This window comes from Scyliorhinus torazame, chromosome 7 (assembly GCF_047496885.1).
Source record: "Scyliorhinus torazame isolate Kashiwa2021f chromosome 7, sScyTor2.1, whole genome shotgun sequence".
Taxonomy (NCBI): Eukaryota; Metazoa; Chordata; class Chondrichthyes; order Carcharhiniformes; family Scyliorhinidae; genus Scyliorhinus; species Scyliorhinus torazame.
Window position 1 is genome coordinate 91,982,331 of NC_092713.1, and position 27,203 is coordinate 92,009,533.

Here is a 27,203-nt window from a genome sequence, read left to right on the forward strand (position 1 = left end):
TGGAACCAACAACAGCCGCAATTTGGCCTGACCAAAATGTCAGACAAAGCTCCCATCTGCAACAACCATAGGTTCACACCAGCACTGACTGACTTCAAAAGGTGGGGACAGAACGGAGGGACACTGACAGTCAGGGACCTATACATGGACGGCAGGATCGCAACACTGGACAAACTGACAGAGAAATTCCAGCTAGCCAGGAGTTAAGCTATCTACAACTCAAAAACTTCCCATGAAAGGAGACAAGGACGTACCCACAACCGCCACGACAGACATTACTGGAAGAGTTACTGGACGCAAGCATACTAGATAAAGGAAACTGTAGCGACATGTATGACCGACTGGTAGAAAGGGCCGACACTGTACTGGACACAATAAGAAAGAAATGGGAGGAGGACCCGGGGATTGAAATAGGGTGGGGACTCTGGAGCGAAGCACTGCACAAGGTCAACTCCACCTCCACGTGCACAAGGCTCAGCCTGAGGCAGCTAAAAGTGGTACATAGAGCCCACTTAACAAGAACCCGTATGAGTAGGTTCTTCCTGGAGGTGGAGGATAGATGTGAACGGTGCCAAGGAGGCCCGCCGTAGAATCCTGTTCGGCTGGCGGTCAGCAGCACCACCCAAATCTGCAGACTGGCTGTCCGACCTCTCGGAATCTCTCCAAATGGAGAAAATCAAATTCGCCATCCGAGGGTCAGATGAGCCATTCACCCAATTATTCCGGGACCTGTTTGTGGCAAACGAACAAGCAGAAGAATAGCCAGGTAGCCAAGAACCAGGGGAAAGTGGCCAAAGCATGAGAGGGAGAGATAGACCGGGAGAGAGGGGGGAGGGGGACAGCTAAACCTAAGAGGAAAGAAAGGCGAACCACAGGAGGGGGGAGGGGGCAGAAACAGGGTTGGGGGGGGAGAGGGAAGGGACAGGGAACAAGAGAGGAGAACCAGGGAGGTGAGGGGGAGGCAGGGAAATAATAGTCGGAAGGAGGGCATGGGAACTTGGCATCTACAGGAACAGAGAACAAGGACAATACAGGCGAAAGACGGGAGGAACGACTGAAGCGGAGGTGAGCGCGAGACGACAACGGCAGCGAGATCCGTCCGGGAGAAGCAAGTGACAACACCAACACCAGACCCAATCGAGTATTGCCCTCTGTAATTGTTTCTCCGGCACCCAAATGTATATCTAACAAACATAAATATATAACACACTTCATAGATAGGATTTTTCCAAATAACTCCCTGACCAAATAGGGGGACCATTTGCAGGTCGGAAATCCACAAGTAGCTGCAGTGAGCTTTGCCAAAACTTTCCAACTAAGCAACAGCATTCGTACGCCACCTCTTTCCACACCAATCAGCGAGAGCGGGTGGGATCATGTCCTGGATCTGTGAAAAGAAGGATTTCAGTGTGGCTTAGAATGATTCACCAGCACTTGGTGTTATGAGGATGCAGCAAGTACATGAGTGGAAAGGAGACCTGGGAAGGTTGTTTTTGAGGTCTCCCACTCTGACCTGGAGGATCTGCTATGAAATCCGAGAGATTGCAGTGAGGTGAGCTCTCCCAAGGATGGGTAAAAATTACCAAGGAAGTCAGCAGCAGAAATGTGGACCCTACAACCTGGAGAAATAGCGGCAAGAGGATCCTGGAACTCAGCAGGGTGGAAAAGATAGGTGGCATAACACTTGCAGATGCCTAATCCCACACTGTGACTTTCCCAGCATTCTCTTGCACTGCACTGCTCAGACCAATGCATCTTGTAGAACCACATATTCCTCTTTCTGCAGGCACTTCAGACCTTTATCTGAGTAAGTAACACTCACCCTCATCCTAGAACTCTCTCATACACATGCCTCACAAGCTCCACAGATGTTGTCCTTCCTTTTTCTCCGCACAAACCATTGTGAAATTCACATCTGTCTGCTTTTTCTTCCTATAGGACATACTACAAGCACAGTACTTGGCAAGAGGCAGAGACTAGAGTGAAGACGGGGAACTGGTGGGCCTTGATTCTCCTCAAGTCAGTGTGAGGACCTTGTGGGTCACTGGCAATGAGCGACACCTGCTCCCCTCTTGTGCCAGGAGGTTGCAGATTTCAGCAGTGACCTGCCTAGAGACCATGAGCCTCCTGAGGCACTGGTGTCAGACATGCCGAGAGTCGTTCCTCTGCCTGTAGACCCTGTGTTTGCATTCTCACCTCCTTCCAGCTGGACGTTGGTGTCCATCCCTTTTGCCATGTGGGGTGGCATGTGTCTGAGGAGCGGGCAGCTGGTGCTGTTGCTGGTGTTGCTCCTACTGTTGGTGGTGCAGTTGGCAGGGGTGATGCTTCTGCTCTCATTCTGTGGTAAGGCTGCCAACAGGGAAGTGTACTTGAAGGTCAGTTAAGGGCAAGACAGGTGAAGTGACTTCCAAGAAGTTGGTGATCACCTGCCATGCAGTGATAGCTCTCTTTCAGAGAAAAAATGCTATGAACAGCAGCTACTCAGCTGATCAGGGCTGGGACTCTTCAGTGTAACCAATCAATGCATTAGCTCATCCATTTCACTGATGATGCTCTCCCCATTGTGCTAAAACCAGAATTGAGAGTAAACATATTACTTAATCCGCTTTTTGAATATCTCAATTGATTTTCCAACAGATCCTAGCTCATCTTTAATCCCATCATGGTAAAATCCAGAAGAGAGCAGGATGATGTTGAGTTTCCACCCCATGTAGTTGTCATGTAGCTGACATAGAAAGTACGAGAAGCCATGGGGAGCGGCTGGGGCATGGTTAAGACCTTTTGAAATTACCTTTCAAAAGGTTCACAAATGCAGATTATGGTTCATGACTCCTCTGGGGGGCCGGGAATCATAAGTCACGGAGACGCTCACCCGACTCTATGAAAGTTGTGAGGTGGCAAGGAGATGCCTACCCCCACACTGGAGCCGGGCAGGTAGGAAGTGCACGGTGCAAGCTTTCTACGAGTACTCTTACTCCACATCTGTAAAAATTGCCAGTGCTGGGTTTGGGATTGGGAATCCTGGAATCATGTGCTGCCTGCCATTTTTAAATGGCTCCCCATTGTCCTGACTCTGCAATAATCTGGTCCTCAGTGTTTGAATATGAAAACATGCAATAAAGCAACATTACGCTTCACAATATTATTATTCATATTACAATGGATTCCTTCTTTGATCAGCAAAATGGCACTGATAATAAAGCTAGCAGCACCCTGATGTACACAAGCCAACTTCTGTTCATCATTTCTTACCAGGTCTGTGAATTCATTACTGCCCAAGTCCAATCGATCTATCTGTGTCAGTCTGTGCATTGACCTGTTACAAATGAGAATTAAATCATTAAAATCCAAGTTGTCTTGTCTTTATGGTTAATTCAGGACCCCATATCGTCCCATAAATATACACAATTTATGGCTGGATATATGGGAAAGAAAATATACTAAATAACTTTGTACTTGTACAACAACATCCACATCCTCAGGGCTTTTCAAAGTGCTACACAACAACATTCAAGTGAGGTGCTTGTTATGTTGGCAAGACTGTCAGCTATTTGTCGCACATGGTCCGACAAACAATCATAAGATGGCCAGTTAATCTGTTTTTGGTAGCGTTGATCAAGGGATAAATGTTAGTCATAAAGGACGAGGTATTGCCACCAGTACTCTTATTCTGTACCAGCGACAATTGCTGACACTGGGAATGGGAGCAGGAATCCTAGAATGATGCCCACCTACTTTCTACAGTCCACAAATTCATTAAACAGATGAATGACACATAGATTCGCTACTCAAGAATTTTCATCATTTTCCTTTGAAGAACCAGCAATAGGAGAGAGAACTAAAAGGAGGAAAAAACTGCAAATGACAGAAATCTTAAACATAAGCCAAATAGAAGATAACTCAGCATCAATAAAGAGAAAAGATTGGATTAGATTTTCAACTTTTTGCCTGAGTTTCCAATAATTTTAGTGATGGGCAGTGAGTCTGTAATTCCAGTATTTAGCCCAAAAGGGGCTGGTTTAGCACAGTGAGCTAAATAGCTGGCTTGTAATGCAGAACAATGTCAGCAGCGCAGGTTCAATTCCTGTACCGGCCTCCCGAACAGGTGCCGGAATGTGGTGACTAGGGGCTTTTCACAGTAACTTCATTGAAGCCTACTTGAGACAATAAGCAATTATTATATTATTAAAAGACAAGTTGAAAATCTACCACATTAAATTTCCAGAGTCTATTCTTCACAGCATATTAAAGAAAGGGAGGGCAATGCACTTAAAACCTCATAACAGGGAGAATGTTCTTTCTAAATGACAGAATTTCACAAAGTCCAGGGTGTCACTGACAGCAAACGACAACAGCAACTTCAAAGTAATCAAACATCCCAAGACACTTTGTAAGATAATTGTCAAACAGAATTTAACATTGAACCACATAAGACAAGCTTAGGACAGGTGAGCCAACATTTTGTCATTGAGATAGGTTTTAAGGTGCATCCTAAAGGAAGAGAGGTAAAGAGACAGTGAGGTTTAGGGAGGGATTTCCAGATCTTAGCACTTAGACAGCAGTATGCACATTTGCCAGTGGTGGAGTGATTTCTTAACACTTTATCAATGTCAGACGTATCCTTACTGATGACCCCTTTCCTATGACTCATAGAGACATAGAAAATAGGAGCAGGAGGATGCTATTCGGCCCTTAGAGCCTGCTCCGCCATTCATTTTGGTCACGGCTGATCATCCAACTCAGTAGCCTGTTCCCGCCTTCCCCTTTATATCCATGATTCCCTTCTCCCCAAGTGCTACATCTAACTCCTCTTGAAAACTAATGTTTTAGCTTCAACTACTTTCTGTGGTAGCGAATTCCACAGGCTCACCACTCTCTGGGTTAAGAAATTTCTCCTCATCTCAGTCCTAAATAGTCTACCCAATATCCTCAGACTGTGACCCTTAGTTCTGCATGCCCCCACCATCGGCAACATCCTTCCTGCATCTACCTTATCTAGTCCTGTTAAAATTTTATAGGTTTCTATGAGATCCCCCCTCATTCCTCTGAGCTTCTGCGAACATAATCCTAACCACCTCAATCTTTCCTCATATGTCAATCCCACTATCCCAGGAATTAGTCTAGTAAACCTTTGCTGCATTCCCTCTATAGCAAGAACATCCCTCTTCAGCTAAGGAGAATATAACGGCACACAATATTCCAGGTGTGATCTGAACAAGGCACTGTATAATTGCAGCAAGACATCCCCACTCCTGAACTCAAATCCTCTTGCTATGAAAGCCAAAATACCAAAATACCATTTACCTTCTTTACTGCCTGGTGCAACTGCATGCTTACCTTAGGGCAGCATGGTAGCATAGTGGTTAGCACAATTGCTTCACAGCTCCAGGGTCCCAGGTTCGATTCCCAGCTTGGGTCACTGTCTGTGCGGAGTCTGCACGTTCTCCCAGTGTGAGCGTGGGTTTCCTCCGGGTGCTCCGGTTTCCTCCCACAGTCCAAAGATGTGCAGGTTAGGTGGCTTGGCCATGATAAATTGCCCTTAGTGTCCAAAATTGCCCTTAGTTTTGGGTGGTGTTACTGGGTCATGGGGATAGGGTAGAGATGTGGGCCTGGGTAAGGTGCTCTTTCCAAGAGCCGGTGCAGACTTGATGGGCCGAATGGCCTCCTGTACTGTAAATTCTATGATCTATTCAGCAACTGGTGTACGAGGACACCCAGGCCTTGTTCTACATTCCCCCTCTTTCGATTTATAGCCATTCGGATAATAATCTGCCTTCCTGTTTTTGCTACCAAAGTAGATAACTTTACATTTATCCACACTATACTGCCTCTGCCATGCATTTGTCCACTCACTCAGCTTGTCCAAATCTCATGGAAACATCTCCGCATCCTCCTCACAGCTCACCCCCCCACTCAGCTTTGTGTCATCTACAAATTTGGAGTTAGTACATTTAATTTCCTCATCTAAATGATGAATATATATTGTGAATACCTGGGTCCCCAGTGCCTATCCCTGCGGTATCTCATTAGTCACTGCCTACTCTTTGTTTCCTGTCTACCAACCAGTTTTCTCTATCTCAATACACTACCCCCAGTCCCATGCACTTTAATTTTACATGCTATTCTCTTCTGTGGGACTTTGTCGAAAGCCTTCTGAAAGTCCAAATAAATCAGATTCTCTGGCTACCCTTCATCAACTCTTCTAGTTGCATCCTCAAAGGATTCCAGGAGATTTATCAAGCATTATTTCCCTTTCGTAAATCCATGCTGACTCTGTCTGATTCTGCCACTGTTTTCTAAGTGCACTGCTATTAAATCTTTTGGAAGAAGTCTTACAACACCAGGTTAAAGTCCAACAGGTTTGTTTCAAATCACTAGCTTTCGGAGCACTGCTTCTTCCTCAGGTGAATGAAGAGGTAGGATCCAGAAATATATATATATACACAAAGTCAAAGATGCAAGACAATCCTTTGAATACGAGCATTTGCAGGTAATTAAGTTTTTACATATCCAGAGATGGGGTAACCCCAGGTTAAAGAGGTGTTAATTGTCTCAAGCCAGGACAGTTGGTAGGATTTTGCAAGGCCAGGCCAGATGGTGGGGGATGAATGAAATGCAACATGAATCCAAGGTCCCGGTTGAGGCCGTACTCATGTGTGTGGAACTTGGCTATAAGTTTCTGCTCGGCGATTTTGCGTTGTCGAGCGTCCTGAAGGCCGCTTTGGAGAACGCTTACCCGAAGATCTGAGGCTGAATGCCCTTGACTGCTGAAGTGTTCCCCGACTGGAAGGGAACATTCCTGCCTGACGATTGTCGCGCGATGTCCATTCATTCGTTGTCGCAGTGTCTGCATGGTCTCGCCAATGTACCACACTTCGGGACATCCTTTCCTGCAGCGTATGAGGTAGACAATGTTGGCTGAGTCGTACGAGTATGTACCGCGTACCTGGTGGGTGGTGCTCTCACGTGTAATGGTGGGACCCATGTCGATGATCTGGCACATCTTGCAGAGATTGCCATGGCAGGGTTGTGTGGTGTTGTGGTTGCTGTTCTGTAGGCTGGGTAGTTTGCTGCAAACAATGGTTTGTTTCAGGTTGCGTGGTTGCCTCCTCTACGGTATTGTTACTAATTTGATTTGTCCAATTTATATGCAGATTAAAGTCTCACATAATTACAGATGTTGCTTTACCACATGCGTCTCTAATTTCTTATTTAATGCCATTTCCTTATTAATAATAATCTTTATTGTCACAAGTAGGCTTACATTAACACTGCAATGAAGTTACTGTGAAAAGCCCCTAGTCGCCACATTCCAGCGCCTGTTCGGGTGCACGGGGGAGGGGAATTAAGAATGTCCAAATTACCGAACAGCACGTCTTTTGGGAGAAAACTGGAGCACCTGGAGGAAACCCTCGCAGACACAGGGAGAATGTGCAGACTCCCCACAGACAGTGACACAAGCCGGGAATCGAACCTGGGATCCTGGTGCTGTGAAGCAACTGTGCTATCCACTGTGCTACAAACTTCACCACGATAGTTTGAGGGTCTATATACAGCTCCGATGAACATTTTTTGACCCTTGGTGTTTCTTCCCATACAGATTCAATATCATCGGAGCTAATATCCTACCTCACTACTGTGTTAATTTCCACTTTAACCAGCAATGCAACCGCTGTTTTTGTCTGTCCTTCCTAAATACTGAACACCCCCAGCTGTTCAGTTACAATCCCTGGTCAAGCTGTAGCCATGTCTCCGTAATCCCGACTATATATACCCATTTACATCTATTTGCACGATTAATTTATCCACTTTATTGCGAAAGCTCCGGGAATTAAGGCACAAAGCCTTAAGGCTTGTTTTTTTAACATTCCTTGTCCCATTCCCATTATTTTTCCCTGTGGCCCTGTTTGATTCTGGACCTTGATTTTTCTGACTATCACTTTAATTATTCTCCTTTCTGTATTTTGTTCTCGTCCGTGTTTCTCCCTCCTCTGAATCCTTGCATAGGTTCCCATCCCCCTGCCATTTTAGTTTAACCCCTCTCCGAAATACTCCCGCTAGGGCATCAGTCCAAATCCTGGCCAGGTGTTAACGTCTGTTTTACTGGTCTCACCTCCACCAGGAATGGTCCTAATGTCCCAGGAATCTGAAACCCTCTCCTTCAGACCAGCCACGTATTCATCCGATATATCCTGCTATTTTTGCTTTGACTAGCACGTGGCAGTAGTAATCCTGAGATCACTACCTTTGAGGTCCTACTTTTCAAGTTACTTCCTTATTGTGGTGATATGCCTATGGGCCATATCATAGTTGGATGGTGTGAAACCTCAAACCAGCAGGTGGCAGTACAGACACACCAGGCAGTCTCAAGACCAAGGTCATGTGACCGGGGAACTGTATATAAAGAGAGGCTCATCAGGCCATCTCCAGAAGAACACGAGATAGAGGGTAATAAGCTGTCCATGCAACAGGTCAGCAGAAGTTGTCGGTTCCAGAGGAGTAGCAAGACTCCATGATAACGTGCTGTGTATCAGATTGCCATCTGACTGTGAGAGACACAATGAAAGGATCTTGGTTGGACAGATCGCGGTGTTTGATTCGTTCATTTTAAAAGTATAAGGGACTAAACAAACATGGTACCAGGTGTGCTGAAGATTTTAGGTTGGCAACGGCAATGACAACATTAAGGATTCGGCTTGAAGACAGGTCTGGTGACTGCAACCTGAGGCGACCCAAGCGTAAAATTGCTGAAGATCGAGATGGACGGACTGAGGGCCCTCCACCAGCTTCAGACATCTGGTAACATAGGTGAGAACTGGCGGCTGTTCAAATAGCAGTTCAAACTTTATGTTTCGGCCGAGGGCCTGCAGGCCCAGCCTGATGAAAGGTGAATCGTGTTGTTGCTAACATTGGCAGGTTCACAAGCGCTCGAGCTATATAACTCATTTGTCTTTGTCCAAGGACTGGACCCTATCCATAAGTAAAGCGCCAGTACCAGGGGAAACATAGGAAGCTCCTTATAAACAAAATCTCACACCTGGCAGTATCTGAATACATTTCCTCTCGGGAGCTGGAATTCTCATTCAAAATCTCATCTAGTCCGGCAAACCTACCCTCCAGAAACATATCCCTAAATCTCTCCAAACCCGCCCTCTCACATGGCCTGAATGTTGAATCTAAACCAGACGGCACAAATCTATAGATCCTATAAATCAGTGGCAACAGTGACATAGAGCCAAATTTAAAATGCTGCCTAAATTGATTCAAAATCCTCAAAGAGGATCCTCCTCCATCCACCCCCGTATAGAGTCTGGATCCTTAAACCTTCGCAATGTTTTCTGCCCAGTAATAACACAGCAGAGTAGGTGGTGCCAACCCCCCTGATTGTCTAACCCTTTGCAGAAATGCCCTGTGAACCCACGGTATCTTTTAACCATCCAAACAAAAGTAAAAATTAACTTACTGCCACCACCAAAAAAACCTTAGAAATAAAGACTGGGAGAGACTGGAACAGAAACAAAAACCGCCTTATCCCCACTGCGAGACAATCCTGTAAGGCTCCAACCTGCGTCAGCTCCAGTCCCACCCAGGATGGCCACCATCACCCCCATCAAGCCAGTTCAAGAACAAAGGAACCGTCACTGTCACTACACCTCCCCCTTCTCCCCACTCAGCTCATCCCCTCCTGGACACCAGACAAACTCGCCGAAAACCAAAAGAAACCCTCCCCCACCCTAAAACAAAAACAAATAAACCTAAACTCGTTCAGACTTGTTAGTGGGGTTACTGGGTTAAGGGGACAGGGTGAAGGTGTGGGCTAAAGTAGGGTGCTCTTTCCAGGGGCCAGTGCAGACTCAATGGGCCAAATACCCTCCTTCTGCACTAAGTTTTATGAAGTGTTAGCTCCCTTTTGTCTCCACAGATGCTGTCGTACCTGCTGAGGTTGTCCAGTAATTTCTGTTTTTGTTTCAGATTCCAGCATCCATAGTAATTTGCTTTTAGTTAAGCTCCTTATCTTGAAGAATAAAGAAGCTGTTTCCTCCCCCCTCTCCCCCCCCCCCCCCCCCCCCCCTCCTCCAGGTAACCAGCTGCAGCCACCTCCCCCACTCTGTTCCCATTGACTAGCTATACTGCTAGCGGGGTATTTTGGGCAGCACGGTAGCATTGTGGATAGCACAATTGCTTCACAGCTCCAGGGTTCCAGGTTCAATTCCGGCTTAGGTCACTGTCTGTGCGGAGTCTGCACATCATCCCCTTGTGTGCGTGGGTTTCCTCCGGGTGCTCTGGTTTCCTCCCACAGTCCAAAGATGTGCGGGTTAGGTGGATTGGCCATGATAAATTGCCCTTACTGTCCAAAATTGCCCTTAGTGTTGGGTGGGGTTACTGGGTTCTGGCGATAGGGTGGAGGTGTTGACCTTGGGTGGGGCGCTCTTTCCAAGAGCCGGTGCAGACTCGATGGGCCGAATGGCCTCCTTCTGCACTGTTAATTCTATGACAAATTCTATGACTAAGGGGTGGCCCCAACCAGGATAAATATCAAAGTTTTTCAAACATTGAATCAACAATCTGCCCCCTATCCCTACCCAACTTTAATACCAATCATTATGGGAAGAAAGAAAAAAGAGAACCATACCCAATCCCCTCCCCCAGACAGCTCCAACGTTACAATAAACAACCCCTAATTTCGGCCAGATACAACCCCACCAAGGAGTCCCATAACAACCCCCACAAACAGGCCCATCTGTTTGTCATCTCGGGGATCGGAGGCCACAAGTGGTTGCCCTCAGGCAGAGTGGCACCCTGGTACTGCCACAATGGCATCCTGGCACTGCCAGCCTGGCATCCTAGCAGTGCCAGCCTGGTACTGCCAAGGTGCCAAGGTGGTGCTGGCAGGGGCACTGCCAGGGCGCCAGACTGGTGGTGTCAGGTTGGCAATTTTCCACACTGGGGATCGGGCCCTGGCCCCATGTGAGGTGGGGTGTAGGAGGCCCAAGAACAACCTTATTGGTGGATTGGGGCTTTTGGGGGGTCTGGGGGTCACGTCGGGGGGATAGAGAGATGGGGACGCCGTTTAAAAATGGCGTCCCGATCTTCCCCTGCACCGACGAGTTCCAGCGAGTTGAGCTCCTCAGCACAGGAAATGGGATTAAGTGCAGCCTTGTCGCGGCGTTCCCCCTGAGGTCCCAGGTTGCAATTACGTCCCGTTAGGTAGCATGGTGTTTCTCTGGCTCTGCGAGTGCCGGAAAACACCGGCTAAATGTGCTCGACACGGGACTCTGTTGCAATTCGGTTAGATCACGCCCTAGATCTTCCACCACTTCAATCTGGTGCATGGTTGCAACTTGGGAGCTTTACCAGGACCTGCAGCATTACTGTTTCCTTTACTCCTGCCGTCTTTATATGACCGACTTTCCCACATGCACAGAATTTTGACTGGAAATGGGGGCATTTAAATGATTGGTGGCTGGCATCACAATAGTAAATTTCCTACTACTGTGCTCTGGATTTCTCTGAAATACGGTGGACCTCCCCTGCTTGTTCAGAAGAACTCCCTCGTAAACTACAACTATCACTTTCTTCCATTTCCATGGTTGTGGCCTCATCATAGACCTCCATTCACATCAGATTTTTGCTTTTGCTCTAGGCTTGGCCTGTATTTTATTGTTCTTAGAAAGAGGTCTCTCAGTTAGATTTCTAAGTGCCTGCCATAGATGATGAGAGAATTTCTTTAATTTGAAAATATAATATTCAAAGCTTCATAGAACATACAGTGCAGAAGGGGGCCATTTGGCCCATCGTGTCTGCACCGACCCACTTAAACGCTCACTTGCACCCTATCCCCGTAACCCAATAACCTCTCTTTACCTTTTTGGGCACTAAGAGCAATTTATCATGGCTAATTCACCTAACCTGCACGTCTTTGGACTGTGGGAGGAAACCGGAGCACCCGGAGGAAACCCATACAGACACGGGGAGAACGTGCAGACTCCACACAGACAGTGACCCAGCGGGGAATCGAACCTGGGATACTGGTGCTGTGAAGCCACAGTGCTATCCACTTGTGCTACCGTGCTGCCCTCCTTCACTTGGCAGCGGTTTCTTTGACGGAACAGTGTTCTCAGTGCAATTTCATTCTTAATCATGCATTGACATGAGCCTAGAATTTCATTAATTTCAGCATATTCCATCAAACTGGGGTGTCTCAGACAACATTGGTTTAAAAACTACATCAAAAGCATCTGGACCCATCATGATGAGGAAAACATTTACTTTATCTTATTCGCTATCAGCCAAATGAAGAACCTTCATTTGTAATTACACCGGTCCTCTTTGTGAGGGGTGCATTCACATATCCTCCCCTAATATGGCTCCAGTGCCATTTATTCTATGATGTGCTCTGCCTTCTTACCATGTAGCTGAAAACAATGGGTACATGAAGCAATCTTTGATATTGCTTAAGAATACTCAAAATCAAAATCAACTTGAGGAGTTCCAAGAATGTGTCCTCAGCCCTCAATTTTTCAAATAAAATGTGAGAGGAAATTTCATCTCAGCCTTGCCGCCATCTTAGTGTATTGCACTGAGTAAGACTAACACGTGTTCAGTTGTAGGCTGCCTTTACTGACCTGGGTCGATGTTTTCTGGCCCCGTCATGGTGGGACTCACCTTGGGAGTTTGTCATCCCAGCCAAAAGTCCATTGGCTTTCGGGAGGACTGGATGATTTTGGCGGCGGCGGCTGGGGCCGAAAATCCTGCCCCTACTTTATTTATACCTCCCCAACAGAGGGAGTAGCAGAGGGGGCAATATGACAAAATGTTTAGATCTTGCAATATGCTATAGATGTGGGGCGGGATTCTCCGACCCCCTGCCGGGCCGGAGAATCGCATGGGGATGGTGTGAATCCTACCCCATGCCCCAACGGCGGCTGTCGGATTCTCTGGCGCCGGTTTTTCGGCGGTTTTCCCGCGCCGCTCTGGTCGGGAGCCTTTGGCAGCAGCCCCCCCCCCCCCCCCCCCGCCCCCTCCCCGGCGATGGGCCGAGTGGCCACCCGTTTTCGGCGGGACCCACTGGCGTAAAATACACCATGTCCGTACCGGCGGGACCTGGCTCTGCGGGCGGCCTGCGGAGTCCCCGGGGTGGCGCGGGGGGGATCTGGCCCCGGGGTGGGCCCCCACGGTGGCCTGGCCCGCGATCGGGGCCCACCTATCCGTGGGCGGACCTGTGCCGTGGGGGGCACTCTTTCCCTCCGCGCCGGCTGGTGTAATGGTCCGCCATGGCCGGTGCGGAGAAGAACCCCCCTGCACATGCGCTGGGATGACGCCAGCACTCCCGCGCATGCGCCAACTCGCACATTATGCCAATCAACATTCATTAGAGTATAAAATGGCAGCATGGCTCTTGGAATCTGCGGGAACTCTTCAGGTGGCAGCCTCTGCCATCCGAAATATTCAGGCCATAGTTTTGATGCAAGGTCATCAAAATATTTTTTTCTCCACAGATGCTGCCTGACTTGATGAATATTTTGAGCATTTTCTGTTTTTACACTTGGGGTTATGGTCTTCGCAGGTCATTTTAATTTGGTATGTGCTGTGCAGTAAAAATATTTTAATTTTGTTATACTGTGATTTTGTTACAAAGGGAAATGGAACTGGGTGTTCCATAGAAATATACTATGACCTTTCACCTTTGGGAATTGGATTCATATCCAACTCGGACTGCTTGGATGAAAGTCTACTCTGCCATCTGTATTCAATGAATTTGGGTCATTTTAATCTAATAATTCTGTGCATGGACCCACTACATAAAACATCTTTAATCTGGCAACAATTATCAGTCTCACTCAGTGAAGCCATGGAACAGTTAATGTGGAAAGTGACAAATTGGTGGCCTGAAACAGAATGTTCCATTTCTTAGTACAAACACAAAATTGTCAAAAGTTGTCAAGAGACGAGGGGATATTAAAAGAGAAGCTGTGAGGACTTTGATCCGTTTTGACAGTTTCAAATACTGCCCTATTTCGGCCAAAACAAGATAATGTATTGACTTAAATGATCAAACACCCACATCTACTAGCAACCTTTAAATACTCTTCAAAACAACTCAATGTTTTTTGCTTTCTCAAGACTTGATACACGAGAGCCTGATTTCAGATTTCAACATTGTAATTATAATTTATATTTGTTAGATTACTAGTTGTCTTTGACAGGCTTGATTATTTTTCAACTTATGTATGGCATCTTAATTAAGCAATGCATTTATGCATAACATTAATCATATCTTTAAGATAAGAAAAAGGTCATACTTAGAGTTAATAGCAGTTTCTGAATCGTCTTGATAATTAATTGTTACTCATTATATTTGTCAATATTACCTTCACTATTAGAAGATCAAGAACAAAATCTAAACATCTCTCCTTCAAAAGTTCACTCCTGGAAAGTGGACCAATGACCGGTGCTAAGTAGATAATTTAGTTCCTCCCACTCCATTCCTGTCCTGATCTGTGACTCATATTGAGAAAAGGTTCTCAGGCATCAGAGGCCCTTGGTACATTTTCAGAGGTTATATTTTACATTTGAGCAGTGATCTGAATGACAGCATGCAATACAACCATTTGGAGGGGGGCGGGGGACACAATACTAAACTAACTCTTTTGCCACCTATTGTGCACACATTTACTTTGCAACAGAGGATCACTGGATATTAATCAGGAGCCGGTTAATGTTTCTCCTCTCCGGTCCAGAGCAATGAGGTCATTTGGAGCATCCCAGCTAGTGTCAATGAATTCAGCCAACTTAGAAGGTTGGCAGAACAAATGTTAAGCAACAGACTTGAAACAAAGTTGAGGCAACTCAATTTCCTGTTCCCATTATATTTTGGCTGGTATGAATTAGGCTGATATTGATTATGTAGACAATGTCGTGGCATGGTGGCACAGTGGTTAGCACTGCTGTATCACAGCTCCAGGGGCCCAGGTTCGATTCTGACCTCTGACTACTTTCTGTGTGGAGTTTCCACGTCCTCCCCTTGTCTACGCGGGTTCCTTCCGGGTGCTCCGGTTACCTCCCACAGATTGGTCATGCTGAATTGCCCATTAGTGTCTAAAGGTTAGGTGGGGTTACGGGATAGGGTGGGGGATTGGGCCGAGGTAGGGTACTCTTTCGGAGGGTTGGTGCCTCCTTCTGCACTGTAGGGATTTTATGAATATGTATTATGGATCATGTTTGGCATGCAAAGACATTCGAGCGGGATTCTCCGTCCCACTGCACCCGTTGTATGGTGTGGCGTGCCCCTGCCGGCAGCGGGATCCTCCGTCCCGGCAGCCAGCCAATAGGGTTTCCCATTGTGTGTACCCCCATGCCATCGGGAAATCCGCGGGCGTGAGTGCACTGCCGGCAAAATGGAGAATCCCACCGATGGGGAGCCAGCCCATTCGAGTTTTGGAGTAAGTCTGACAAAAGGACACGATAAGAAAGTCTGAAAGCATCAATAATATGAAGCCCAGGAGGATTCACATATGAAAGAAATGAGGTTAAATAATCTCGCAAAACTTCATGCAGGTTTTGCAGTAATTGTAAAAGGAGCTTTATTAATCCCAGGGACAGAGGGTCTGTGGGAATGAGAAAGAAGGGCAGGAGGTGTATGTGTGCTTGTATGTCCTAGGCCCATACAGCAGAGACTGGTCTCCAGTCATCTTGGACCCCCTCCCACTGGACCAAAGCCTTCCTCTGTCAAACCCGTGTCGTAGCCGGTGTGCAACAACCATCCCACCAAAGACCTCGGGCACAGGCATCTTCCACCCCTTAAAATGAAAAAGCTCATGGTCTACACAGCAATAATGATACTCGCCCTGCTATATGGCTCAGAGATGTGGACTATGTATTGCAGGTCCCTCAGCACCCTGGAGAAGTATTATCAGCAGTGCCACTGCAAGATCCTGCCGATCCATTGACAGGACAGGTGTAACAATGTCCGTGTTCTTTCTCAGGCCAATAACCCCAGCATTGAAGCATTGACCACACTCGATCAGCTCTGCTGGGTGGGCCACATCATGTGCGTGCCTAAAACAAGCGCTCCACTCAGACCTATGCCCCCGGGGTCTGGGGATGTTGGCCTGCGAAAGAACACTGATATTGTTTTGCCTGTCCTGCCAATGGATTGGCAGGATCTTGCGGTGGCAGTGTTGATAATACTTCTCCAGGGTGCTGAGGGATCGGAATCGGTAAGGCGATTGGCGGAGAGTCGACCGTGAAGCCAAAATCATGACCAGCACCGGGCACCACCAGAATTCCATTCTCTGGTGCCTCGACAGCAGCGTCAATGCATTCTACTCTGCACGTACAGTAAACGCTGTCCGCACATCAATAGTGGGCCTGACCCCGGTATTCTCCGGTGACTCCGCGATGCTCCAACCCCGCCAAGAGGCATCACCGATGGCGTGTTTCACTTGTGATTTCAAAAATCGGGAAACAGGCGCCGTGGCTGATGAGGGAGAGAGGGGTAGGACATGCAAAGGCACGAGCGTGGACTGCCGGACCTGCCACCGGGGTGTCCAGGCACGAATCACCATTGCCACAGCCTACAAGACACCAATCTTGCTGCGCACCCCACTGACAGCCTGCTGTGGCCCATGGTTGTTCGGAGTGATACCGGCCATATGGGTGCCCCAACCCTACCACCCTCGGACTCCACCCTGCACCCCACCAACTCCCCCCCCACCCCCCCAAACCGGCCACCACCCATTGGCAGGGCACCATGTGGCTCACCCAAGGGCAACGTCCACGACAGTCCTTCAGGAGGGTGTCAGGCGGGGGCCGCAGAGCATACTGCTGGCAAGGGTAGTGCCAGCCAACGCTACTCTTGGCAGCAGGGACATGCGCCAGGGTCAGAGGGCCCCACGGTGCCAGATGCCAATGGGGCCAGGTAGCAGATGGCAGCATGCCTGGGGCACAGCTCGGGATGGTGTGGGGATGGCGGAGGATGGGAGGGGAGCATGAGGGGCAGGGTCTGAAGTGCAGACTGGGGCCACCGTGTAGCCCACTGGACTTGGTTGGGCACGGGGTACGCACCATGCTAACAGGTCTGACTTTCACCCCCTGCAGACAATAGATATCGGAATCCAACCAGTAACAGTGGTCTTCATCCTGGCCGTCGCAGCCCTGGGGGATACACTGAGGCTGGATGAGCAAGAGCTGCTCGAGAAAGACTCTGCAGCAGCAGAACCTACCCAGAAGGCAGCATGTGAGGATGGAGGGCCAGTCACCCAACAGGCCGAGGTGGAGGTGGGAAGGAGGCACCCCATGAGGCCACGTGTGTACTGGCAGGGCCTATCATTCGAGGACCTGCCCTTGGTAGCACTTTCCATGGTCCACCTGGGTAATCCCTGCATTCGAGCTGGCCATTCCATCACACGCTTCCACCGAGCGCTTGGGGTAGCTGAGGTGGGGGCGGTGGAGGGGCGAGGCGGGAAGTGGGGTGGTTATGGGGTGGAGAGGGTTGGGGGTGGAACACTAGAGAGGTGAGGTCTGGCTGAACTGGGGCCCCTGGGCCAAGCCCATCTCCCCGTCCCTCCCTCTGCAGTCAGCCCAGCCCACCCCAGGCTATCCCTTACACCCTTCTGACAGAGCTCAGAGGCAGGTTGAAAAGTTGTCAACAGTTGTTTACTGTGAAAAAGTGAACATATATATACACGTCAGTGCCCTAGCCCCTATCGCTATATTGTGTGCTGCACCCATGTCCACTTGACCGGTGTCTACCTTTCTGGCCTTACGGGCCCTAACTCTACATCTAGGTGGATCCCCAGGCAGTACAACAGGGGAGGAGGTGGCCAATGGGCCGCATAGTGGCGCAGTGGTTTGCACTGCTGCCTCACGGCGCTGGGGTCCCAGGTTTGATCCCGGGTCTGGGCCACTGTCCGTGTGAGGTTTGCACATTCTCCCCGTGTCTGCGTGGATCTCACCCCCCACAACCCAAAAAGATGTGCAGGGTGGGTGGATTGGACACGCTAGATTGCCCCTTAATTGGAAAAAATATAATTGGATACTCTAAATTTATTAAAAAAAAGAGGAGTGGAGGTGGCCAGCTGCGGTTCTCACCCTGTGATCTGGGTCCCTTTTGGTGGCCGTCTTCTGGGATGGGCCCAGCTCTGCTTGGGTGAGCCAAGTGGCATGGTGCCACCTTTTCTGCCCGCTGGCCATCCGATGCACCAGGGATAGAGGGGAGGGGGGGAAGAGTCCAATGTGCTGCGGTGTTCCGGCACCTCCCCTGTGGGTGCCACCCGGGCTACTCCTTGGGACGGGGGTGGGTGCAAGCAGAACTAACCCTTGGAGTTTCCCTGCCACCTGGAGCTGCCAGTCCTGGAGGCCTCCTCACTGCACAACCTGCGTCTGAATGATCACGGTCATGGAGCACAGGGAGTGGACTACCTCTCTGGGACTGTGCCACATCACCCAGTGACTGCCACCACCCTCTGGGGAGTGCCATAACAGCCGTGACTGCGCCACCTCCCTCTGAGTCTGTGCCACATCACCCAGTGACTGTGCCACCTCCCTCTGTGACTGGCTTAGGTCAGCCAGCACCCGGGCAATACAGCCAATGTCCTCAGCCTTGACCAGCTGTGACTGGGCCACGCTGTGGAGCACTGCTGCAATGCCCTGGTGGCTCTGGTACATGGCTGCCTGTGACAAGGCAGCCCTATCCTGGGCCTCAGCCACCGTCAGCACAGAGTGCCCCAGACCTTAGACATCTTGACCAATGGCCGATACCTTCGCCCCACGGCCTCCACCGCGGACGCCACCTATGCAGTGTTAGCCTGAGTGGCATGCATGGTCGGCACCACCTCCGGTCCCTGCAGGCTCTGGACGGTTTCTCTAGTCCCTGGCTCTGTGACTGCTTCTCTACTATCGATGGGGCCACCCTTTCCAGAAGCCCGAAACCCGTCTGGAGGCAGCTAGTCCTTCGGGTCGGGCCGCCCTCAGACCGCCCGTCCCCTCGGTGGATCCTACCTCCTCTTGATGTACAGCTGCACGCATGTAATGCACACCAGATAGTGCCCCAGGAGCCTCTCCGCTAAAGTACCCAACCGAGGTGAGTGTCTCTGGGATGGTGGAGAGTATTCGAGACAGCTGTGTCGGGAAGCCAGTGTCTTCCCCGGACTGGTGCTCCAGGGTGTCCCGGGCTGCGGTTCGAGGGCTCCCGTCGCTGTTCGATTCCTCTTCCTCACTGCTATTCACTGTTGTTAGGATTGTGGTTGGGGTTGGGGCAGTGGACACCAGAAGGGCTGACTCAATGGCAGGTGATCCTCCAAGACACAAAACATGTCGCATGATTGGACCGCGGGTTAGGGTGCTGGAGGGTTGGTGTGGGTGGGTTGAGGGGGACAGTGGTAGATATGAAGGGGGGTTGTGAGTGGGGGTGGGGTGACACAGTGCCATGGGGAACCACAACTCAGCGGGGTCTCACTTGCTCGTCCAGTGCAGACCTCTGCCTTGGCGACTGCCCTCTCTCCACGCCTACCAACCAGTTCCAGTGCCCGCTGCTCCGCTGTGGTGAGGGGCGTCAGGCCCGGCGGTCCCCTTCCAGTCTTTTCCCTCTCCCGGCAGGTGTGGGCCGCCTTTTCCTGGGGATGGGAGACAGTGTTAGGCAGTCGGACACATGCAGCGCAGCGGTGGGTAGCTGGTGGCCTTCGTGGCCAGGGCATCCGGCTATGGGTGCTGACATATGGTTCAGGGTGGGGAGAGCGCACATTGCCGGCGGGTGGGTCCGGTCGTCCTCCGGATGGGAGGTAGGGGTTACAGGTGTGTGGCACTGGGGTTGATGCTAGGAATATTGTGCTGGCTACTCCCCCTTGCCACCCTGAGGTTGTGCAGTTTTTTGTGGCACAATGGGGCCCACAGCACTCACGCCATTCCACTTGCGCCCAGGCCCGGTACATGGCGGTGGGTGGCTGCCTCCTTTCCACCCCGGGGTAAAGGTGACCTGTCTCTCCTCCACGGCGTCCAGTAGGGTCTCCAGCTCTGCGTCTGCGAACCGGGTTGCCGCTCTCCATGCTGCCATCTTGTTGGGCTGGGGTGAGTGGGTGTAGGAAGTGGAGTGCTAATTTGCAGCTGCAGCTTGTCAGCCTCTCGAGTGGCAATCACGACCCCAACGATTCAGGCACCATTTTTCATTGGAATCGATCGTGTTCCAGGTGCTAGCCCATTAATGGTTGATGAATTGCTCCGTGAGTGGCACCAATTTTGCTGTCGTAGAAGTCCATCAATTCTGTCCCGGCGTGAACACTTAGTCTCTGAAATGGAGAACTCCACCCTTAATGTTTCATCACTGAGAGCAAACTGAAGCCAAACATCGACCGCGAAATGGGTGCTTGGCAACCTGGATACCCCACCCACCTGTTCCTCTGCCCAGCATCTGCCCAGATTGTGTCAGAGACTGTAGGTCGTGCATTGGAATCCTCCGTCACTTGAGAACTCCCAGGTCCATTGAAACCTCCCAGCCCTATCGAAACAGTCCTGTCCATTTTAAAGGAATAGATCTTTTACGCATCAGGCCAGCGAACTGCAGCCAGAAATAAGGCATCCTGGGGTAGGCCACCGGCTCCAGGCCTCCATAACCTCAAGCCACAAGGGCGCTCTCACAATGGGAGGTCATGTGGTGGGGGAGCCATTTTTAAAAAATTCATTTTAAAGGGCACCCAGATCTCAAAAAAAGTAAGAGCAAGGTTCCCCCATGAACATGGGAAACCCCTCTGCCCATGGACAGACATCATCCCCCCCCCCCACCCCATGCACACGGGGATCCCCCCAAACCCCTCCACAGGCCACAGACCCCCCATCAAAAGCCCGCTTCCCCATCACTGACACTGGTGCACAGTTAAGTACAGTCCCCAGGAGGGAGAGAGTCATGCTGAGCAATACCCAGGCACTGCCCTGCCAGGGGGCAGTGCCAGGGAGCAGTGATGGGGAGAGGGGCTTTCGATGGTGAGGCCGTGGCCTGTTTGGGGAGGTGGGGGGCATGCGCATGGGGGAGATACAATGTCCGTGGAAAGAGTCTTTTCCGTACCTTTCATTTAGATCTGGGTGCCCTTCAAAAATGGCGCCTCAATCTCTTGAAGTCCAACCTTGCTGGTGGGGTGGTTTTACTGAAAGCCTGCTCCACCAGCCTGACATCATGGGATCCCCCTCCAGGATTTGTTTTGACCAAGTGTCAAAAGTTATGGCAGATAGTGCAGCTGGCAGGCTACACGCTGTTTTCCTGCCTGAGTTGACACTTAGTCCGAAAATCAGAAATCTATAAAATAAAAGACGAACTTATGAAACAACAATGTTGATGAGACAGATGAAGCTGAGGCAGAAGAATGCCTCCCAGCAGAGTACATTAACACTCTGAAACTTGGTCTACAAAAAGAATCGCAGGTGGAGGCATGTGTGGGAACATATAGCAGGTACCCACAACGGAATTCTCCAGCGACAGGATCCTCTAGTCCGCCGGCAGCGCTCTCACGCCCGCAGGTTACCAGATGGTGTAGCCAGTTAAAATGGCTAACTCCCGATTTAGAATGGCCAACTCCCGATTCAAAATGGCGAACGGCGAAGGCTGATGGGAAAGTCAGCCAACAGGACACAAACGAGCAGCTGCAGGTTGAGTGTGTATTTACCTCTGGAAAGGCCAGACAAGATCGATACCGGCAACCATCAGCATAACAAAACAGCAGCCATCTGCATATTAATGAGCAATCCCCGGGAACAATGAGCAACATTTAGACACATAAAGCCAAACCAGACTCCGTGGCGCCAGCAGAAGCCTACACAATGGGAGGTGAACGACCACCTCAGGACCGCCCATCGATCAGGGAACCGCTCCAGCATTGGAGAAAATTGAACCAAGTGATTGGGACAAAGTCCAGTCACTTGGAACCAGGTACAGGGTCCACCCCGAAAGGCAGGAAGCCCCTGGGAACTATAAGAATCAAGCCCAAGTTCAAATTTTCCTTCTCTTCTTGACCGGGTCACTCAGCAACGCGAACCAACCCTTGACAGTGACCGGTCCAGCCATCGCTGATATCTAGTAAGTCTTACTACAACGCTCGTTATGAGATAGGCGCTCCTAGCTACCAATCTGTACCAACTTCGAATCCCGCAGGCTCAGAACCCGAACGAAAGGCCATTTGTTTCCCTGACCTGGTGGGCCAGTTCCAAGTTAAGTATTGGCCTGTTAGTCGTAGAAGTAACTTAGACGTAGAATTTGTGCATGAGTAGTGATTACTGTGTATAATAAATGTGCTTTGATTTAAATCTTACTAAGCGTTGTATTGGATTATTGATCATTACTCTGACTTGAACCACGTGGCGGTATCAGAAAGATACCTGGCGACTCAAGAGCAAAGGTGATAAAACAGAGCAATTAAACTAAGGCAAAAGTTAGCAACAGTGGTGTGGGATGGCCACAACGGGAAACCCCACTGGCCGGCTGCGGGAACGGAGAATCCTACTGCGGGCGAGGGCACGCCACACCAGAAAACGCGGCTGGCAGACCGGAGAATCCCGCCCTCTATATTTATTATTCAGTGATACATCTTCGTTTCTAGATATTTTATTTACTTTAGAGTCTGGCTCGCCTCGACTAAGGCTACTGTAAAGTAAACGGGTCTAGTGCTATCTGCTTTCCAAAAAACAAATTTATCTGAAATCCGAAACGGGATCTGTCCCAAGGAATTTGTGTAACAGATATTCAACCTGTATTGGGATAAATTGTGAATTTTGCAATATGTTGAGAAGTTGTTAAGTTGGTGTCTCTTTAAGTGTCAAATAGTGTGTTGCAGCTTTAAATCAAATTGATGGTACTGTCAGGAAAGTGGTCAAAACACCAGGAGGTGTTCCAGGAATTTGCATCAAAAAGATACAAGCTGTGCTCAGCTGTCAGAAGGAATGCCAAGGCTGCAAAGCTGATTGGCTTAACGTACTGGGAGGAAGCTAGGGACATTCTTCCCATTGGTCAAGAGTTGCAAATGTCTGTTTAGAAGTTGTTAGTTGTGTTAGGAACATAGGAGAAGGAGTATGCCATTCGGTCTGTCAAGCCTGCTCTGTCATTGAAACAGATCATGGCTGATCAGCTACCTCTTACACTATTTCCCCTCACTATCCACATATCCCTTGATGTCATTAGTATCCAAAAAATTATTAATTTCTGTCTTGAACATGCTCAATGATTGAACTTCCACAGCCTTCTTGGACAGTGAATGCCAAAGTATCACCATCCTCCAAGTGAAGAAATTCCTCCTCATTTCAGTCTTACACCTGTCCCTTATACTGAGACAGTCTCCGGGATTTTCTGGCTGTTCTTGCCAGTGGGATCTTCCAGTCCTGCTGATGGCAAACCCCTGCCATGGGTTTCCCAGCAGCAGGGAGTGGAGTCAACGAGAAATCCAATTGACAGGGGCGGGACCAGAAGATCCTGCCGCCAGCCTATCGCAGGCTGATTCCCACTGCAGAGAAACACGCCACAGGGGATGCAGAAAATACTCCGTGTCTCCTGATTCTAGATTCATTAGCCAGGGGAAGCATCCTACCTATGTCTACCCTCTCATGTCCTGTAAGAATTTTGTAAGTTTCAAAGAGATCTCCTCTCATTCTTCAAAACTCCAGAGAATACTGATTCGGTTTCCTCAATTTCTCCTCATAGGACAATCCCACCACCCCAGGAATTAGTCTGCTGAATCTCAGTTTGCTCCCCCCCCCTTGGCAAGTATATCCTTCCTTAGATAAGGAGACAAAATTTACACAATTGTACACCCCAGAAGTGGTCTCAAAAAGGTCCAAACAATTGCAACAAGTCATCTTTATTCCTCAAATCCCTTTGCAATGAAAGCCAACATATGATTTGCCTTCCTAATTGTTTTCTGCACCTGCATGCTGGCTTTTAGTTACCTGGGATACCCAGGTCCCTTCAGATATCAACACTTCTAAACGTCTCACCATTTAATAAATATTCTGTCTTTCTGTTTTTTTCTACCAAAGTAGATAGCTTCATACTTATTCAAATTATATTCCATCTGCTATGTTCTTCCCCACTCACGTAGCCTGTCCAAATTCCTGTGAAGTCCCCTAGCACCCTTCTCAAACCTTACCTAGCTTTGTATCATCAGAAAATTTGAAAATATTACACTTGGTCCCCACATACAAATCATTTGTATACATTGTGAACAGCTGTGGCCCCAACACTGATCCTCGAGGTACTTCACTTGTAACAGCCTGCCATCTTGCGAATTTCCTGCTTATTATTGTTGACACAGGGGGCGTCATTCTCCGACCCCCCCGCCGGGTTGGAGAATGGCCGTTGGCCGCCGTGAATCCCGCCCCCGCCGAAGTCTCCGGTACCGGAGATTGGGCGGGGGCGGAAATCGGGCCGCGCCGGTTGGCGGGACTCCCCGCTGGATTCTCCGGCCCGGATGGGCCGAAGTCCCGCCCAGGAATTGCCTGTCCCGCCAACGTAAATCAAACCTGGTATTTACCGGCGGGACCAGGCGGCGTGGGCGGGCTCCGGGGTCTTGGGGGGGGCACGGGGCGATCTGACCCCGGGGGAGTGCCCCCACGGTGGCCTGGCCCGCGATCGGGGCCCACCGATCCGCGGGCGGGCCTGTGCCGTGGGGGCACTCTTTCCCTTCCGCCTCCGCTACGGCCTCCACCATGGCGGAGGCGGAAGAGACTCTCCCCACTGCGCATGCGCGGGAAACTGACAGCGGCCAATGACGCTCCCGCGCATGCGCCGGGAAACTGACAGCGGCCGCTGACGCTCCCGCGCATGCGCCGCATTTCCGCGCCAGCTGGCGGGGCGGAAATCCCTCCGACGTCGGCCTAGCCCCTCAATGTTGGGGCTAGGCCGCCAAAGATGCGGAGCATTCCGCACCTTTGGGCCGGCGCGATGCCCGTCTGATTGGCGCCGTCTTTGGCGCCAGTCGGCGGAACATCCCGCCGTTGGGGGAGAATTTCGCCCAGGTACACACACTTAGGTGAAATGTTGCAAAACTACCCGCAAAAAAGGTATAAAGACAGGAGGGTAACATTGAACATTTTGCACCTGCCAAGCGATAGCATTTGCCAGATGACACTTGCTGGCGGGTGCATTTGTCAAGAGAGAGAATTAGTAATAGAGCACTTGCAAGGTAGTTAGCATTTGTGCAGGACATTAGCAGTGGACAAGTCGTTGTCTTGGGTTGGGGGCTGCTGCAAGAACCAAAAAGTGACTAAAATAAGTATCTCAGTTTGGGGATTGCTGTAAGAATCCAGTATTGAGACTTGAGAAGAAAGCGCATAGTCTTTGTTAGGAAACAGGTTTCAGCTTGAGAGGGAGAAACATTCCGCACGGCTGTGAAATGTGCAGCTTGAGAGACAGGGAAATGTTCAGCAAGCAGCTGTGAAATGTGCAGCTTCAGCAGTTAAAGTGGCCTGAAAGCTATATCAGTTAAGGTAGACTGGGAAACTAGAGTTGAAATCTTGCAACTTGATAGACATCAATTCAGACGAGGCGCTGAGAAGCAGTGAACCGATGCTTTGATAAGCTAAATAAATGCCGACCTGTAGCTCCTCCCGCACTGCAGAGCTGACCCAGGTCAGCAGGCTTTATACTTCCACAGCTGGGCGGAGCCACAGGCGGAGCCAACAGCAGCACCAATAATAACATTCCAACAGTACAACAGCAACAACTAATAACAGAACAGCAATAACAATAAGTATATACAACAGTGGAGATAATGATACTAATAGAACAGTAGAACATATATCCAACAGTACGGCGGGGGTGAAAGGGACTCATAAGTTCAGTCTCAGGAGGATGAATTGTTCGCTGCGAACACCTCAGCTCCGGCTACGGCGTGGACACTGGCGTCAAAACCTTCGGCTCCGGGAGCACATCGTCCGCACAACAGTGTCCCGGATAGGGTGACGTCGCCGAGGCAGGGCTAAAGGACCCTGTGGGAGATGTTGGTGAAGGTGTGGGTGGGGAGGTGGCTGGGAGGGGCACGGTGATAATGGGTGCAGGGGTACCCGCGGGAGCCAGGTCCCGGAGGGAGACTGTGTCCTGTCGTCCATCGCGGTGTGCCACATACCCGTACTAAGGGTTCGCGTGGAGAAGCTGAACCCGCTCGACCAGGGGATCGGCCTTATGGCTCCTCACGTGTTTCCGTAGGAGGACCGGCCCAGGTTTCGTTAACCAGGCCGGGAGCGAGACCCCGAGATCGACGTCCTGGGAAAGACAAATAGACGGTTGTGAGGGGTCTCATTTGTGGCAGTACACAGAAGCGACCTGATGGAGTGGAGCGTGTCAGGGAGGACCTCCTGCCAGCGAGAGACTGGGAGACTTCTAGACTGTAGGGCCAGAAGGACGGCCTTCCAGACCGTAGCATTCTCCCTCTCCACCTGCCCATTCTCCTGGGGGGTGTAGCTGGTAGTCCTGTTCGAGGCAACACCCTTACTGAGCAGATACTGACGCAGCTCCTCACTCATAAAAGAGGAGCCATGATCGCTATGTATATAGGCGTCGAAACGAAATTGGGCTAAATGCTGTGCAGGGCCTTGATGACAGTGGCAGAGAACATATCAGGACAAGGGATTGCAAACGGGAAGCGGGAGTACTCATCAACAACGTTGAGAAAGTACATATTACGGTCAGTAGTGGGGAGTGGTCTGTTGAAATCCATGCTGAAGCGTTCAAAAGGGCGGGAGGCCTTCACCAGGTGAGCCTTGTCTGGCCGATAGAAGTGCGGCTTGCACTCTGCACAGATTTGACAATCCCTAGTCACAGCCCTGACATCGTCAGTGGAGTAGGGCAGGTTGCGGGCCTTGACAAAGTGAAGAAGCCGGGTGACCCCCGGGTGGTCGTTGTGGATGGCCCGTAACCGGACTGTTTGCGCGCTGGCGCACATACCGCGGGACAGGGCATCTGGGGGCTCGTTGAGCTTCCCAGGGCGATACAAGATGTCGTAGTTATAGGTGGAGAGTTCGATTCACCACCGCAAAAACTTGTCGTTCTTAATCTTGCCCCGCTGCGTGTTATTAAACATGAAGGCAACTGACCATTGGTCTGTGAGGAAAGTGAATCTCCTGCCAGGCAGGTAATGCCTCCAGTGTCGCACAGCTTCCATAATGGCTTGTGCCTCCTTCTAGACAGAGGAGTGTCGAATCTCGGAGGCATGGAGGGTACGGGAAAAAAA

General features: G+C 50.0%; 1 protein-coding gene across 10 annotated transcripts in view; it reads right to left on the reverse strand.

The window, feature by feature from the left end:
- lrrc7 (leucine rich repeat containing 7) overlaps positions 1-27,203 on the reverse strand; it is an 895,132-nt gene that overhangs the window by 345,671 nt on the left and 522,258 nt on the right. For all 10 annotated transcript variants that reach the window (XM_072511053.1, XM_072511057.1, XM_072511054.1 and 7 more), the window contains one exon: positions 3,253-3,316. In XM_072511053.1, coding sequence (XP_072367154.1) covers positions 3,253-3,316 — 64 coding nt within the window. The remainder of the gene's footprint in view (positions 1-3,252; positions 3,317-27,203) is intronic.